This window comes from Puma concolor, chromosome C2 (assembly GCF_028749965.1).
Source record: "Puma concolor isolate L17-30 chromosome C2, mPumCon1.1.hap2, whole genome shotgun sequence".
In the NCBI taxonomy this organism is placed as follows: Eukaryota; Metazoa; Chordata; class Mammalia; order Carnivora; family Felidae; genus Puma; species Puma concolor.
In genome coordinates this window covers 156,743,726-156,761,457 of record NC_141675.1, presented here as the reverse complement: position 1 = coordinate 156,761,457, position 17,732 = coordinate 156,743,726, and the positions used below count along the sequence as shown (strand labels likewise).

General features: G+C 57.3%; 1 protein-coding gene across 5 annotated transcripts in view; it reads right to left on the bottom strand.

Annotated features, from left to right (window-relative positions):
* Window positions 1-17,732, bottom strand: part of ABCG1 (ATP binding cassette subfamily G member 1) — an 80,830-nt gene that overhangs the window by 2,475 nt on the left and 60,623 nt on the right. For 2 of the 5 annotated variants that reach the window (XM_086676037.1, XM_086676035.1), the window contains 10 exons: window positions 16,586-16,731; window positions 16,179-16,302; window positions 15,074-15,188; window positions 13,073-13,257; window positions 12,834-12,935; window positions 11,813-11,981; window positions 10,902-11,002; window positions 10,630-10,788; window positions 9,488-9,606; window positions 7,629-7,853 (listed from right to left, as the gene is read on the bottom strand). In XM_086676037.1, the coding sequence (XP_086532163.1) occupies window positions 7,629-7,853; window positions 9,488-9,606; window positions 10,630-10,788; window positions 10,902-11,002; window positions 11,813-11,981; window positions 12,834-12,935; window positions 13,073-13,257; window positions 15,074-15,188; window positions 16,179-16,302; window positions 16,586-16,731 (1,445 nt within the window). Of the gene's footprint in view, window positions 1-234; window positions 5,836-5,870; window positions 7,854-9,487; window positions 9,607-10,629; window positions 10,789-10,901; window positions 11,003-11,812; window positions 11,982-12,833; window positions 12,936-13,072; window positions 13,258-15,073; window positions 15,189-16,178; window positions 16,303-16,585; window positions 16,732-17,732 lie in introns of those variants that run through there. The other 3 variants (XM_086676038.1, XM_086676039.1, XM_086676036.1) reach the window with 3 other exon arrangements.

Sequence of the window (17,732 nt, the reverse complement as noted above, 5' to 3'; positions counted from 1 at the left end):
AGGGCGTTTAAATGAGATAGTCCACGAAAAGGCACTTGACCCGTCCTCCCGCAGAACCAGTGGGGGCTGCCCACCACACCACTACCACTCGTGTTCCTCTTCCCATCCATGACAACACCAGCTGAGCCAATGGCTCCACCAAGAGCGAGTTTCTGCCAGACCCCGGGCCCCATTCACCTGGCAGGTGCGAGCGCTGGCACTGTGGAAAGCAAGAAGGAGAGAGAAGGAGAAATCTGAAAATAACAATGCTTTATTTGATTTATGTCACATTTTCATAAGTGGCATCTAGTTTCAGAAAACAAAGTTCAGGTCTGCAAAAAACGCACGTACAAATCTTCTAAGGAGGTAACTCTACAGAAACGTACACAACAGGACCGAAGCCTGTAAGGTACAGTTAGAAAGCTCACATCCTAGGGTCTGCTTGGGTCTCTGTTCCAACGGACTGGACAGCCCCTGAAACAGGTACCCGAGAGAGCCGACGTTATTTTTAAATATATATATTTGTATATACGTATGTACGTACACGTGTGGTGTTTATCCACAACGGTGCAAACCTATCGCAGAGCGCAGGCGACGGTATTCCCTAAATATCAATGGCAAGATCGTTGCAAAGTCATCCATACGGTGTTTTAAAAACCAGGGATTATACAATCACAGATTAGGTATACAGGTATATGCACGCGTTTGCACGCTGATTGAAAACGTTGCTTGCATTGACTCTTGCTTTGGGACAACAAAGGGATAACACTCAGTAGCGACTCATCAGATGAAAGGCAACGACTGGCAACCTGCTCACACACCCACTATGTCTGCAAAGGAAAATGCAAACAAGGCTCAAAGGGCTGGTTACAGACGTAACTTTGTTTTAAACACACGCGTTCTGCTGAGAAACTACTCTTTTTCAGCCCCTTCTACAGTGACCCTCAGATTATAGAAACGGAAAACCCACTGTGCGGCTTCGGTGGCCCATTTTATCAGCAACTCGGACGACAGAACTCTTTCTACCGTTTTCGAGTGGCCGAGAACTTAAAAACGAGATGTTGATGGCGACGCTCGGGCGTCACGGAAATGTCATGGGAAAGAGACCCCTGGGGTACACGAGGACAGAATTGTCAAAAACAAGTATACAAGGTAAAACAAATAAGAACAAAGAACAAAAATAGCTACAAATATAAGAACAAAATAGCTACCACGACCATTGAAATACTTCCAGGAAAACCAAGACCCGTGGGACCGTTCGGACCGGGTTGCACCCTGAGATGTCCAGGAACCCCAGACCCTGGGGCTCCCAACCTTCACCCTGTGTTCCCCATGACTTTTACCTCCCCCTCGGCCTAATCATTCGGTCCAGCGGGGGAGGGCACATTCGGGGCGGCCCAGGAGGGGAGGCCGTTTTGGTGACCTGTGCGGCAGAAATGGGCCAGCGGTCTCCCCCAGCTCCCTGTGCGCCCCCAGGCTGCGCTGGGATCTGTTGCTGGGCCAGCCCTCAGGGCAGTTGGGGCAGAGGAACACCGTCCACCTGTGAGCTGCTGGCAAGGGCTTTCCTTCCCCGGGGGGACTGGTCTGGGGGGGGGGGGGGCTTGAGAACTGGGCCCAGCGGGCCTGCAGTGGAACATCACCGGGGCGCTCTGTCGCCCACCGGCCTGGCCCCAGCATCCCCCACCCCGGCCCGCCCGGCCCTGCTGCGAGTGGCGAACGCCTCCCGCGTGCAGAGGTGAAATGCCGTTTAACTGTACACAACACCAGGGCCACGTTTAAGTTCATGTGCAAAGTGTAGGCCAAAGCACCCAAAGGCGACGAACGGGATTCTCTCTTCCGTTCACGCAGATACTCCAGGACAGGGAGGAGCTGCCCCACGGAGGAAAACCTCAGCTCCGTGTAGCAATGTCGAGTTTTGCTGTTGCTTCTTTATGTGGCTTGGGGCTCGTGCCGCTCCCAAGATTTGGTGCTCCTGCTTAGGGGCTGAGGGAGGACCCTCTGGAAACCGGGAATTGCAAGCTCGGTGAGAAAAGCACGTGCGCCCGGGGTCATGTCCTCGGTCGAGACCGTGGGGGGTCTCCCCGGAAGGAGGAGCGGATCCGGCGAGCCCAGCCCTCCCAGCCGTGAAGGACCCCCAGGGCTCTGCCTCCTCCGTCCTGCAGCCTCAGAAAGCCGGGCCCGGACACAGCAGCAGACTCCCCCCACCCCGCCCCTGCGATCAAACAAGGACATTTCATGCTCTCACTTCCTCCTCTTCTGCTTCACGATGGTCTTTGTGCTGCAGGAAAGCCCCCAAGCTGTGCCCCCACGAGTGACAGTCCCTTGCCCGGGCCGCAACACGGTACCTAATGTGCCTGGTCGTTTTCTCCTTCGCGACGCCAGGGGGACTATTTCTGAGAACAGGGAGGCGTCAGGGGCTGAGCCCGACCTAAGCTCATTTATACAAACCGGGTTGACATAAACGCACCGCGGATTCCCTCGGCCGGCCCCCGTGCGCCCTCGACGCGGCCACACAAGCGTCTGTTGGAGGAACGACTGCAAGTTGGCATGTTCAGAGGTAACGTACGAAATCGGGCTCGGGCTAAACCCTTCTGTCTGCGCCAAGATGAGAGAAACGGGAAGAATGTGCGGTGGTTCTCGGAAAACCCAGGCAGCACACCGCCTGGAAGGGCGGGCCTGGGCGTCACCTTCGCTCTGCCTTCCTGCCCTGGACGCTTGGGTTTCACAAACGGGCTGAGCTGAGCCCGCCGTGAGGCGTCTTCCCTGCCCTGCCGGCCTCTGGCCCCAGGGAGGCCCCCGGTCTTTGCAGAGGGCGATGATCCCAGAGGAGTCCAAGGACAGTGACCCAGAAGGGCCGAGGCGGGACTGGAGGGTCTGCGGAGGCAGGCGGGTGCGGAAGGAGAAGCAGAAGGAGCAGGTGAGCACACGGAGCCGCTTCGAACCGGTCCCACACGTGGGGTGCCCTCCGATCTTGCAGGCCACCTTCTGTCCCTGTCACCTAGGATTTGCAGGGGCCAATCGTTCTGCCACGTTGCTCAGCCCGGCTCTCTGCTTGTTTACCAGAGGTGGGAGCGAAGACCCGTTTGAAGGCCAGGCCTTAAGCACCACTACCCTTAAGTCCTTGCTCCGGGGGAGCTAAAGCAGTGCACAGCACCGGCCTCCTTCTGGGTCCCGCTCACGTCCGCCTGGGGAGCCAAACCTAGGGAGAACATGCTTTCCCCATCACAGCCGCCTCCACAGAGGCCAGGCCAGAGAAGTGGGTGTCCGGGAACATGAGAGCAAGGAGAGGGGGATATTCCTCTGAAGAATGGCCACCAGTGCCTGTGTCCCCGGAGCTCACTCCAAGACGGAGGGGACTGGAGAGGAAGGGGCACACGGGCCACAGCGCACTGGGGGGCTCGGCCCTGTTTGAGGTTGTGGCCGACATTGACAGGGCAGGAGGAAGTGGGTGGGGGTCTGGGAGAACAGAGCAAAAGCACAAAGTTTTAAGACACAACATGGTGTCCGGAGAGGAAGGTGAATTTACCAGCGGGGGTGTTAGACCAGAACGCCAAGTAACAAAGCGAGAATCTTACTAGACGCACAACAAATGTATTCAAAATGCAACCTAAGAACCCATTTTACCTAGTAAGATTTAAGCAAATCATTCTGAACTGGAAGCATTTAACACTGAACACAAGTGAAACGTTTTATGTAAAATATTTTATTAGCAGTCTTGATTTCTTAAAAGTTATCTAACTTTATATTCACACACTCTGCACTTCCCCATCTTGGGTGTTGTGTTTGACCCTTGGTCACATTTACACGGCATTGGATGTGGGAGCCTCAGCGGAATTTGACTACGCTCTTGGCCATCTGCACGGCAGGCATGAAGTGGAATGTTCTCTCACCTTCTGGGAATAAAGGATGACGGAGAATTTGGAGACGGAGCACGTGTGCATGCACACACACACACACACACACACACACACACACACCAGCCCTCGAGCTAATTCTCAGGTACGCCGCTTTAGGAAGCTAAGACCAGGCCGGGGCAGAGGAAGGCACCTCTCCACGAGACAGGAGTCAGCTCAGCCTCCAAGGCCGGAGGGACAACCCCATGCCGGGCGATGGTGTGGGGGGAGGGTAGAGGCATGGACCACCCTCCTGTCTCGGCTTTCTGTTTGGTAGCAGCCAAGTCCATAATGAACAGCCACTAAGCTAGTATTCTAGTATTGCACTTTATGCTTTAGGAAGTATTTTCATGTGTATTTGTACATCACAAATAGGAGGCAACAGGGCAAAGCGAAAAAAAAAAAAAAAAAAAAGACCTGGGGTCAGACCCCCACTCAAATTCCCAGTGCGTTCTTCCCTGGTGTCGGACTGAGACTTCGCCCGTCCTCCCCTGCCCGGCCTTCTGCATCTGCAGAATGAATACAACCCCCGCCCCATCACCTGCCGCCCTGGAGGCCAAGCCACCTCTGGGTTCCCTCCCCCTGGGCCCCCAGGGCCTGAGACACTAGCACCAAGCACGTGGGGAGCACCAGTGACCGTGTTTGCTGAGCGAGGGGATGAACAGAGGGCCCCCGCGGCTCCTGGCTCGGTGTCCGGGACAACCAGCAGGGAAAACACGCTCAGTACACGGCGGCCCGGGCTTTCCGTCCTCTCAGCCAAACCACAGAAGGTGACTCCACCTGTCCCTGACCTCCCGGTCATGCTCCCTGGGAACGTTGCCTTTTTGTGTGTCTCTGGGATGAGCTTTCTCCTGGTCCCGAAGGCCCCTTGCCCAAGGTGACACCACCAGACTCCAGCATCTTCCATGTAAAGGGTTTCTTCCCTCCCTGGGGAGAGCTCCCCATGGCACCCACACGGGACCCTTGGAAGAACTGCCCCCTCCGGCTGGTCCTCAGCGAGACCAGGAGCAAAAAGGGGCACAATCCTACGGTGGCACCCGTGGAAGGCTCCCAAGGTGCGGCTGGCACCAGACCCCAGGTCCCGCAGCTGTCGGACCCCGCTGTTCCCCCTCCTCGCCTGACAGGCCGAACTTAGAAGCGAGACCCTTTGGACTCGCGCTTTTGCCTCTCCTAACACTGGAGGGGCTGCACATCTCTCACGCAAGATTTCACTCTTTCCTCTAAATGAAGAACCACAGAGACGAGAGGAGGCATTGCATTCAGAACTCGCGACGAGAATTAAATCTGGGCAGCTGGCCTGGATTCAGTCCCAGCAGGTGGACACCCCCCTCTTAACCGCAACGAGTTCAAAAACAAGTCAACAGGTTGTCTGGACGTTAGCTTAGGTCATCCGAGTGAGCCGTTGTACCCAGCTACCTGGGGACGCAAGGAACACCGTTTGCATCACTGTCGCCCAGGGTGTGTGTGAAGGCGCCAGCGGGGGGCACCTGCCGCCGACGGGGGAGGGACGGCATCCCGGGACTGACCGCCTCTCTCAAGGCGCCCCAAGGACTTTCTGAGCAAATCCCCTGCCTGGCCACGACAGTATTCGTGCCACACACCAGTTAGCGCCCTGTTGCTTTGCACATGCATTTTCCTCGACGGCGGACAGCCTCACATCCGCCAGATCTGCCCCCTACCCGTCTTCATCTATTAAGGGACAAATGTAATTTCTCAAGAGTGGAAAATGGAGAACGCAGGAAGGATGCACTCCTAGGGAAGTATTTCCTTCTGAGGACGCAGGGACACTTGGAAACTAGATTTTCGATCTCAAGGAATCTGTTTCCTTCTGAAATGGCTGAGACACCGCACGGTGGGCTCGGGTCACAAATGGTGCCTGGTAGGGGGAGGGCTGGGTCCTGCATTGCAGCTCCCGGCCAGCCCGTCCTTAGCAGGGTCACAGACCTGCCTCCAGAGGGCTCACCTGGAGGGAAAGAGGTCTTTAAGTACCCGGCGCACCTGATGTCACTGTGGCGTGACCAAAGCCATCCCTCCGGCCCCACCCCCTCTCTATTTCACCAGGCTGTTCCCGTGTGGGACTTCCTACCTGTGACATCTTGCAGGCAAATCTGTCTTGAAATTAAACGAAGACTTTTTATGGCGCCTAAGAAGCGATCCTGGTTAAATCGCTTCATCTGGCCGGTGATGCCCCATTTGCACAGAACCATGAAACTCAAAGCTACATTGTAACATGTCTCCACTGTGTTTACTAAAACGGATCAAAGCGGAGCAAAGGGATCACCAAGTATCTGCGAGTCAAATCCATGCTCCAGCAAAATCTGAACGCTCTCCATTCTCTTCAAGTAGGAAATAGAAGCTTTGGGAACACGGCTGAGGAGGCGCAGAACCTCTCAGGGCTGAAAGCGGCCTTGAAGACCGCCCAGCGCTACCGTTCACAGACCAGGAGATCCAGGCTCAGGGCGGGAAGGAGCCAGAGTCGCTAGGAGACCCCGGCCCCAGGGCAAGGAGATTCCGAGGGGGCAACACTCCATTCCCTTCTCTGGCCTCTTCCGACCTCCACCCTCTGGTCACACTGCCTCTGACGGCTGGTAAGCGCCCAGGCACCTGGTAGCAAGCCAGAGGCCGTTTACCCCTCTCCTAGATGCACCCTCGACCTCCTTCACGGGGAAGAAGGAGCTTCTGAGCCGTGGCATCGCCACCAGCCCAGCCAGGGCTGAGAAGGAGGAGATGCCACCGAAACGGGGCTTGGCAGGTGGCATTGCCCACAACCCTGTCCACTGCCTGGCCAAACCACAAGCGTCTCGGCCACACGGTGTTCGCCGCTTTCTTGCAAGGGCCTTGGATGCTCTGGGGTCTGGGCACCCTCCCCACCGCCACCCCCCAGCCACAGTGGGGTCCCCTCACGGCCCTCCGTGTGCCCCCCTGGACTTTCCGCAAGCCCAGCACCCCCAGCTCCGTGGAGGTAGGTGATGTGATACGTGGGGAGAGAGACACATGGGTAAAACATCAACAAAGCCAATTTTCTGGACATGTTGTAGGCAAAATTAAGGTGTTCAGAGAGTTAGGAAGAAATAAACAATATGTTTTGCTTAAGATAAGAAGCACGGGGGGAAACAGAAGGCTTGGGGGGCGTTGGCCAACCTCACCCTCCAGCTTTCCTCACGACTTCTTGAAATTCCGGCGCGGCTGAGCGCGTGCAGCTCCAGAACCTTCTCTCCGCCGGGGACCGTGTCTCCATCTTTTACAGCTTCAGCCCGAAAAACGAGACCAGCCCCGCGGTGAAGTTCAACCCCTCGCCTCTCGAAGCAAAGTGTGTTATTTACCCTGAATCGTGTTCTTCGACGAGTACTAAAAAGATACAGTTTCTTCAAATGGATGAGAGTTATCGGCTTTTGGCTTGGAAGGTGACTTCTCCTTGGAGAAGGAGGCAGACCGTGGGGGGGTGACAGCGACAGTCATGAGCGGGGCCGCGGGCGCTGGCCTTCCTCCCCGGCCGCCCCGCCGCCGCGTTGTGAAATGCTGCTCGCGGACACACCTCTACACCCGCTTCCCCGGCGGAGCCAGAAAGGGGGACGGAGCGAAGGCCCGGCTGGGCTGCGTGGACGGGGCGGCCTGACGCCCGCGGCCCGAGGGCGCTGCCAGGGCTGGGCGGCGGGGGTCCCTGTGTCCGCGGGCACGGCCCTGCCGCCGCACTCGTACAAGCCACCCTGGGCCGCACCGTCTACTCCGCCCTCTGCCGGCACTCCGGTGTTTTACCTCTCGGCCCGGATCTTGTATCTCAGGACGAAGTAGGCAATGAGGCGCAGGGAGATGAAGAAAACCCCCAGGACGATGAAGTCCAGGTAGAGCTTGGCATCCTCCACGTCCAGCTCCCGCAGGATGGCCTCTGACTTCTGGAAGTGGCACGTCTCGTCGATGCCACAGTGCAGGTCCTCCCGGTCCAGGCCATAGATGGACAGGATGACCCCTTCGAACCCGTACCTGCGGAGGAAGGCACAGAGCGTGAACACTCTGCCCGCGGCCAGGGGACCCCGCAGCCCCGCACGGGGGGGATCCGGGTGAGCCCCCAGCCAGCCCTGACCCACAGCGTGGCCGCCCTCCCTTCCCCAGACCTGTCGTCACGGAGATACCTCCCAGCCCTGCAACGTCGTCCCAAGACAAACACATCCAGCGGCTTGGCTGAGGTCTGTCCACTTTTTGTCTCCTCCAGAGCCTCCTCCCGAAAAACCAAACTGGACGCACAGTAGGGATTCGTTCGGTGGGGAAATGAATTGAAAACTCTTTGATCAGGGCGCCTGGGGGGCTCAGTCGGTTAAGCGTCTGACTCTTGGTTTGGCTCAGGTCACATGATCTCACGGTTCATGGGATCGAGCCCCGCGTCGGGCTCTGCACTGACAGTGCAGAGCCTGGTTGGGATTCTCTCTCTCCACCCCTCCCCTGCTCATGCTCTCTCTCTCTCTCAAAATAAAGAAATAAAAATTTTTTAAAAAGCTCTCTGATCACCTCTGATATTACATACTTTTTTTTTTAAATAGTTAGGACCTGATCACCTTCAAAGGAACGTAGAACATCTTTTTTTACTAGTTTTCCTTATTTTTGAGAGGCAGAGAGAGACAGAGCATGAGTGGGGGAGGGACAGAGAGAGAGGGAGACGCAGAATCCAAAGCAGGCTCCAGGCTCCGAGCCGTCAGCACAGAGCCCGATGTGGGGCTCGAACTCATAGACCGTGAGATCATGACCTGATCGGAAGTCAGATGCTCAACCGACTGAGCCACCCAGGTGCCCCAAAGGACCGTAGAACATTTAAATAAAACCCTTCTGTGCCAGCCCTTGTTCTGTCCCAGCTCTACAGCGCCAGACCAAAAACACCAATTTTTAGGAAGAAAGACCTGGGTTTCGGATTTCTTGGTGTTGGAACGCACACCGATCGCTGAAACTCTGTACGAGTGCTTTGTTTTGATTTTGTTTTCCTGAACAATACATCTGGGTCTGAACTGACATTCTAGAAAAGGAAAGCTTCTTCCCAGCTTCGGATCTCAGGCATCACCCAGAGTCGCTACAGCTGGGGGAGGCGAGCTCTGAAGGCGGGCGCTGTCCAGGGAGGCCAACGTGCCAGGAAACCCCCAGCAGAGAGGACGAGGTCCGGGCGCCACAGTGCCGAGGGGCCAGGACGCTCTTGGTCGAAAACAGTAGGATGTTTAAAACATGACTTGGTTTCTCCTGGATTTACACAGGGTCAGAGTGACGGGTGCTGTTCGTTCCCAAGAGAAACGAGGTTCCTAAGATGAAAACACTCTCCCCACGGCAGCTCTCCAAAACAGGCGGAATTTGGGGGTCCACAGTGGCTCCTCCAAGGCACAAACTGCTAGTATTCATTTTATTCTTATGTGTGTGTGTGTGTGCGTGAGTGTGTGTGTGTGTGTGTGTGCGTGTGCATGTGTGTTGGTGACGATGGGAACACATAAGACTTAGGAAAAAAAATGAAAGGCACCAACGGCCTTGGATCCGTGATGCAAGCATCACGCTGGCCTGTAGCTGACGGCTGAGAAGTGGCTTTCGTCCCCTCCCTCTGTGCGCACAGCGCTCCGAGTGATGAGAGACGTCACACACGCTACCTGACGTAGGAGATGTACGACATCCACTGCAGGTAAGCTGGGATCGTGTCGAAGCTGACGAAGAACCCCGAGAAGAGGAGGACGGGGATGGCCGTCACAGGGCCCACAAAGGTTGCCACCTGGCGGGACACAGGGAGCACGTGCTCAGAGGCGGCAGAGGGGAGGTCCCGCCCGATTTCCTCAAGTGTCCCCAGGAGGCCATCCCCCACGTGTCTGCAGGGTCAGCAGCAGCCGGGGCCGGGCCAGGGTGTCAGGCTGGGGCCCACGAGGCCCAGATGGCACGAAGGAGCCCCCGTCCTCCAGCAGCAGGGAGCGGCTGGGATGTCGGGCTTGGAGATCAGAGGGCCCCAGCAGAGGGGACGGGAGGCAAAGAGACAGAGCCTTCTGCAGGGCTACAGTGGGGACCGCAGTGACTGGCGGTGAGGCAGCAGGAACAGCACCTGGAGGGTCAGACAGCCAGGTGCTGCCACCGTGTCCGAGGGAGGAAGGGCCGTGAGCGCTATCCCCTGGGCACCCACTGTGGCCGGTGGGCCCAAGCACTTTCCACAGCCATCCCGGGGGTACCATCGCTATTCCCGTCCGTGGAGCGGGGGGCCACCCTAGGGGCTAAGCAGGTGGGGCTGACGGGTTGGGGGGCAGGGCGGTGCCGGACACGTGAAGGGCACGTGAAGCCCCAGAGAGCACGTGGAGGGGCTCGGGGCAGGGTGGGGGCACAGACTGCAGCTGGGGGGGGGGGTCCACGGGGTAGTGGAGTGGATTCCCCAGAGGCTGCAAACCGTAGGACTCGGAGCCAGCTGCGTGAGCCTGACCAGACCGTGTTGCCTCTTGGGCCTCAGTCTCCACATCTGTGAAATGGGGACAGCATCCCAGCTAGCGGGAGGGCGTGGGGGGGGCTCCATGAGCCATCATGTGCCACCCGAGGGCACCTGCTGGTGGCAGCGTACCAACCCTGACCGGCCACAGCAGTGTGAGTCCTTCCCCAGGGAGCGACCAGGTGAAGCCGATCCAGGCGGTCAGGGCAGAAGCGAGAGGGGGGTCTGGGGAGGAGGGGTAGTACTGAGCCCCGCCAGGGCAGCAGCCCCGGCCGCACCGGCCCAGGTGGGGGAAGGGAGGCCCTCAGGTGGTGTTTCCCCCGCCGGTACCTGCAGGGACGTCGAGGCAGCTCCAATCAGCAGACCCAGGGACTGCGCCACCAGAGAGGTCATGGTGCCCAGCGCGGCAAACAGGACGAACCTCACGGCGTCGGACGGCTGTGACGTCATCCAGTACACGATGCTGCAGTAGGCCACCGGGAACATGATCTGGAAGCACGGGGTCCGTCACGCCCCCTGCAAGCGGCTGCCTCCCCCACCCCCTGCCGGCAGTGACGGAGAATTCCCGCCCCTCTTCCAACCTCGCCCCTTCATTCACACACCTGGAAGGGGACATCGGCCATGGTCTTGGCCAGGTAGTAGGCTTTCAGGCTGTACCAGTAGTTCAGGTGTTCCCGAAGGAACACTCCCATCTCCAGGGGGACTAGGAGACAGAAGGATGGAAAAGGGGTCGGCCGGACGTCCCCGGCCAGCTGCAGACGCGCCCAGGCGACCCCGTGCTGAGCTGGAGGCCGCGGCCTGGGCCTGTGTGCGTGCAGCGCTCAGAGACGGAGCGAAAACATGTGAAGTGAGTCACCAGCCTGGAAAAACTGCCAACTGGTTTTATAACCCGAAGAGGCACCGAGCGGAAAATCAAAGAGCGGAGGACGTCTCCTCGGAGACTGAGCGTTATTTCAGTGATGCGCTCAAGTAGTTACGGCTAACCTCACCACTGACCAATGTGAGTCCTTCCGTGGGCAAGAGCCCCCAAGCTGGTCCTGAGGATTCAGGGCCATGTAGGGCGGCAGCACTCGGGCCGGGGGGCGGTTTTTACGCCAGAGTTCACGGTCAGCCCGAAGTGAGCAAAGGCAGTGCACTCACAAACAATCCGGAACTACACAGAAATCCATCCAGAATAGCTTTACCCGCTGGCAAACTTGGCCACAGCAGGCTCCCTTAATAAGTGAACGAGGTCATGCTACCCCAGTAAAATTTGAGGGATTTCTGATCAGAACACCTTTCAGAAACCCCCCATCAGCCTTCCTCCATGCTGACAGATATGTCATTAGTGATTAATTCCTTTGGCTTAAACATGGTATGTATTTTCTCGTCTAAGGGAAAATATGATAGTACCTGTCAACCAAGAAAATGGCACTTCGAAGAACCAAGATAGTACGCGTCAGAAAAGTCATCTATGGGCCACGCCCCGGTCTCAGCGCCCCACTGGTGGGTGGGTCTAGGGTCAGGCACTCACACGTGAGAACGGTGGGCATGAGGGCCGCGAACATGAGGAACAGCATGGAGAAGAAGAGGAAGCCGGAGTTACTCAGGACCTTCTTGGCTTCGTTCCCGATCCCCAGGTAGAGCAGGCCGATGAGGAGGCCGATGCCGATGTGAGACGTGATCCGCAGGTGCGTCAGGACCTGGGGGCAGACACGGCTCTCACTGGTGTTCGCGGGGGTCAGGCAACGACAACAAGGCCAAGGCCTCTGGAGGCATCGGCTGCTGATTTCTCCTCCAGAAAAACAAGCCTGAACCCTAAACCAACTCTCTCTCTCTCTCTCTCTCTCACACACACACACACACACACACACACACACACACAGCATTTAACTGCTGTGAAAACAGAAGCAATTGCTAGAATAGATACATCCGAGGCCGCTCCTCGGAGCACACTGGCCTGGGCGGCCCCCAGCCCTCCAACTTTCCAAGTAGGTCCCGGAGCCCCACTGGGCACTCGGCCGTCCTCGGCAGGTAGCCCGTCAGGTTGTCCACTGGGACAGGTGGACATGATCACAGCTCCCGGTCACTTACCACCTCCCGCCTGACGGGCTCTGTACATCTGCCAGCACCTGGGCCCCCAGGGACTCCTCGAGGGAGGAGCACTCCCACTTGGGCCTGGCCGGTGGGACGTGCGCACGGGAGACGGTCTGCCGCCCCCAGCGGGAAGTTTTACAGGCCGCCTGGATTTCTCTCTCACGCTTGCCCTTTGCCGCGTCCCAGAAAAGGAGCCGTGTGTCCGCTCCGGGTCCCAGGATGAGACACGTGAGGCAGGGCCACAAGCCACAGCCACCAACGCACGACACCAGTGAGACATACATGTTTCCTATTGTAGCCACTGGCATCTGGGGGCTGTTTGTCACAGCAGCATCGTGGAGGGAAAGCTGACTGATGCAGATGCAGGGAAAGCAATCCGAGAGCCCCATCGGGATGAATAAAGTGGAAAATGACCCGACACGCACGAGACGCGGGAGAATATCTGCAAACACCCTTACCGAATCCCTCATGATACTGAGGAAGGTCCTTTTGAAGAGAATGCAGAACTGGGTGAGGCAGCTGGCCGAGAAGCTGTGACAGCCTTCCATGGAGGTGGAGTCCTGGGGACACACGCGGGAAGGGGGAGGGGTGAGCCGCCCGCCCGGGACGCGCCTCCCCCCGGCTCGGAGCCCCCATGCAGCAGCGTGCAAGGTGCAGCATGCAGCCGTCCCACGGGGGGGCCGGGGGTTTGCATTACCTTTCTCAACCCCTTTAATCGTTTTGCCTGCTTTACCTCTTCAGAGGGCCGGTGCCAAAGAAAAGGGTTCACCTCGGCATCCCCCCCAGGCTCTCTCCTGTGGTCAGAATCACACATGCCCTCCCGGACGGCTCTCACCAGGCGGCTGTTCTGGTCACCGTATTCACCGGACGCTACCTCCATGACTGCAGGAGACACAGGCGGGTCAGCCCCGGGCCCCGGAGAGGTGCCCCCAGGTCCCTCCCATGGAGCCAGGCGGTGCTTGTTTTGCGACAACACAGCCATTAGCCTGGCGGGGATATTTTCAACCCATTATATGGACGCTGTGTGACACGATGAAATCATTTCACAGCCAGTGTGTTTTCAGCCCTAAACTCCCCTCCCCCCCACCCAGAAAGGCCATTCATCATGTCGGATCCTAGAAATGCAAATTCAGGTGGTGATGCCAGGGAGCCTGGGAGGTCATTAGCTCACCATCTATTGACTTATCCACCCACTGATGTTAACTGAATGCCTGTTTCAGCATTCAGGCCGCAGGGTTGGAGCCAGAAGGTGAGCAGAAGGGGGCTTGTGTGTCCCTATGGGCCGAGGCGGGAGTGATTCTTCAGCACCATGGAGAAGGGCCCCGGAGGCACCAGGCTGCGTGGGACCATCAACCCCACCTCTCCATCCCCAGGGATGTCAGACCCTGTCTCTGGCTCCCACTGGCCTCTCCTTGGCCCCTGGTTCCACACCCCACACTACTGCTGCCCCTTCTCGCTCCCAACCTGAGGTCTTGGTGCCTCCTTCCCACGGCCCCACCTCTCCCTAACATCCTTGCTGAGGCCCAAAGTCCCCGGCCTTGATTTTTTGGTTCTGTCCTCTGCAAAACCAGCTGTCCGCTTTCCCCGAGCCTGAACCCCTAAACCAGGGTGGTCAAGCCCTCCTAGGTCCTGTCATAAACCAGGACATGTTGCCTGGAGACTGGAGGGACACAGCCACAAGCCCAGGAACGCTGGAGCCACCAGGAGCTGGAAGAGGCGGGAAGGAGCCTCCCCCGGGACTTTCAGAGGCAGCACGGCCCTGCCCACACCTTGACTTCCTTCTGGCCCCCAGAACCACGAGGTTTTAGACCACTCAGTGTGTGGCTCAGCAGGCACGGAAAGCAGGAGGTGCTGGCAAAGATTGGACCCTGGCACCGGGGTTGAGGTGGGGGAACAGTACTGAGTCGGGGATCTCCAGAACTTGGGGGTCTAGTAAACATGAAACTGGAGAGAAAGAGAAGGCAAGAGGGATGCCAGGGACTCCAGCTTGCAAAGCAAGGTGGAGGACATTTGGTTTTGGAGACAGCCTGGAGAGGCTGTTGGGTTTGCTGAGAGCTATGCGGGGAAGCATGATGTGGAGGACGGTGCTGGGCATGGGGACCCGGTGGGCGGAAAGTGATGGCTGGCAATGGTCAGTGCCCTGGAGGGTGTGGGTAGAGAGAATGCCCGGGAGCACTACCAGCACGGAGGTGTGGGCCCCTGCATCTCAAGGCCCGTGAAATGGTTCAACTGGCCTCCAAGCACCAAGGCCACCAATCCCAGGACCACCAGCTCAGAAGGAGGAGCTCGGACCATCAACATAGTCTCTGGACACTGAGCATCACCTTTTTTGCTATGTTTGGTCAAAATTTAAATCAGCATTTTAACAATTCGGTAAACCGACGCAAAAGGGTCACTTTTAATTTTTAAAGGTTATTTCTTTCCAGAAATAACTTCTTTAAAAGCAGAAGCGTAACACAGCACAGCATTAGGAACTTCTGCTCCTAACAGCTGCCTTGTTCTAGTTCCCAGGTATCTTATCTGGAGGAAAGACAACCTCTTATCTGTTCTTAAAAGCTCCACCGCAGGATGGCACTTGACCCATGTTTGGAATAGTGAAGGAATTCCAGATTTTGGGGCTTCAGGTAAAAGCAGAAACCCACTGAGAGCGGAGAAGAGCCCTTTTCTTTCCCCTCCAGCTGGTCAAGGCTCTACTTACCAAAGTCAGCAGGATTGTGATAGGTTGGGCAATTCAGACCTAATTCCCTCAAGTATGGCACAAGATTTGAGACTTTTCCCCGGTACACACATTGTCCTTGACTAAGGACATAAAGCTGGAAGAAAGTAAGGAAAGGGAGAACACCGACCTCGTCTTCCTTTGTACAGCAACAAGAGCTGTCAATCCGTCCACCCCTCCACCCACCACCCATGCAACCTTCCACCCACCCACTCACCAATCCTTATATCCACTCACCCACCCACCCCTCCACCCCTCCATCTAACCACCCACCCATCCATCCACCTACCCGTTTACCCACCCACCCACCCATCCATCCATCCATCCATCCATCCTTCCATCCACCTTTCTACCCACCCACCCATCCATCACCACCCATTCAACCTTTCATCCATCCATCCATTCTTCCATCCACCTTTCCACTCATCCACCCACCCACCCACCCATCCACCACCCATTCAACCATTCATCTATTCATCCTACATCCATCCACCCATCCATCGATCAATTTTTCTCACTTTCAGGACAGCTATACATTACCTCCCCCAAACTGTTAAAGTTCCAAGGGAACTTTAAGTCAGGGAAGGTATTATATGGACAGGCATTACTTTACTATATCGCTTCCTGCCCCTTCACACTAACTGCCTGCTAGGAAAGATTTTTGAAGGTATACACATTTCATCCCTGGGCCTTTTTTTTTTTTTTTTTTTTTTTTTTTTTTGCTTATTATAATACTGAAACCTAAGATTTATAAAAGAGATGATGTCGTGCACACGTGATAACCTGCCATTTAATTCTGTAAAGCAGGTGTTCCCCATTGTTACAGGGGTGGGGGTGGAGGATGAAGCTTCCACAATGTCAGTGACTTGCCCAAGACCCCTTGGCCAGATACCAGCCCCAGAGAGAGAACGCTGGCCAGCTCTCTCAATCCCCTCCTGCCCTGCCACCTTAGCTGCCGATGACTCCAAAGTCTTATGAAAAATAACACTTGAGGCCATTCAGAAATGAAGACGCCTCCGGGAACCGACAGGAAGCAGAGTCCCTGGGACTTAGCTTCACTCAGGCTATCATCAAGTGGTCTGCGCACCTGGTCAAAGAGCTCGAAGAGCTTGGCGCTGGGCTGATGGACAGTGCAGATGATGGACCTCCCTCCTTGGGCCAGTCCTTTCATCAGGGAGACCACCTGGAAGCAGGAGGCGCTATCCAGGCCGCTGCAAGGCAAGGGGCACCGTCAGATGCCTGTGGGACCCCCCAGCCATACCCTGTATTCAGCTCACACTGGGGAGGCCTGTGCTGCATGCCTGAGCCTGTCATGTCTTCTAGAAGCGGATGGAGAGAGGGAGGGAAGTCAGGCCTCCCCTCGGGGACCCCGGGATAGGAGAAAAAGACGGGCAGGCAGAGCACATGCCTCCCCACTTCTGAGGCTACTGTGGGGCCCCCCATGGACACTGCTGATGGGGAGGACGGGGCTCCTCCCTCACTGCTCCTGATTACCTGGTGGGCTCATCGAAGAACATGACGGGAGGGTTGTTCACCAGCTCCAGTGCGATGGCCAGGCGCTTCCGCTGGCCGCCCGAGAGGCTTCCGGTTCTCGTGTTGGCGCAAGACAGCAAGCCCAGAGCCGTCAGGATCTCCTTGACCTGAGGGAGCAACAGGGCCAGAGTGTCCGTCAGGGACTGCCCACCACACTTCACCACCTACAGGGCCCATGTGGAAACACCTGCTGCCTCCCGCATCCCACTCGTGGATACACACGGATGGGACTGCAGAGCGGGGCCCATTGCCGAGTGGACAGGCAAGTTTCCAAGTCCGAGGTCCTGATTTGGGCCCAGGAGGCTGGGAAGCAGTGCTGGAGCCAGGCCCGCCTGGGGCGGAGTCTCCGATATGCCTCCTGCAGAGGTGACCTTGCGGGCCTCTTTAAGCCTCGCTCAGGGCCCAGGTCAGGGAAGGTGCCCAATCACCGTTTGTGGAACAGATAGACCGGCAGACGCACAGAGGATGATCAGGTTTCTGACCAGCACAGAGGGGAGGGCCATCGTGGCAGTTAAATGGGATAAGGAATCAAAACACCCAGCTCAGGGCTTGGCACACAGGAAGCATTTAATCAACAGCAGCGACCAATGCCACCATTTTTAGCGCACACGGTTCCTGCAGACGCGCCCCACGCAGGCCGGGTCTCTCCAGAAGAAGGAAAGCTGCCCCCTGGCACTTGTCAATAGAAGAACCAGGTGTCCGACGTGCCAGCAAGGCCAGGAAACCGCTTAAAGCCGTCACCACCCTCCACGGTGGCCCTGCCGAGGCCGGGCCCCGGGAAGCAGGCTGGGCACTGGGTTACAAACAGTCCACTGGGACGACGCCTTCCTGTCCGCTCCAGATGACTGACCCAGCATGGGCTCAGGGAACAGAAAGTCAGCAGGCTTCAGTGCAGTGTCTTCCCAGAGGCAGCCCCTGGGAAGGCAGGGGTCCACCGCCACTGTCCCGCGTCCACACCAGGCTCGCCGCCCAGGGCCAGCCCCCCTGGAGGTCCCACCACGGCCACCATCCTGGCCCCTCGCGGCAGAAGCAGGCGGACCCCAGTCCAGTGGCTTCTCTGGGGAGATGAGGTCATCCCAAAGGAGAAAGAACTCCCAGGGAAGAAAAA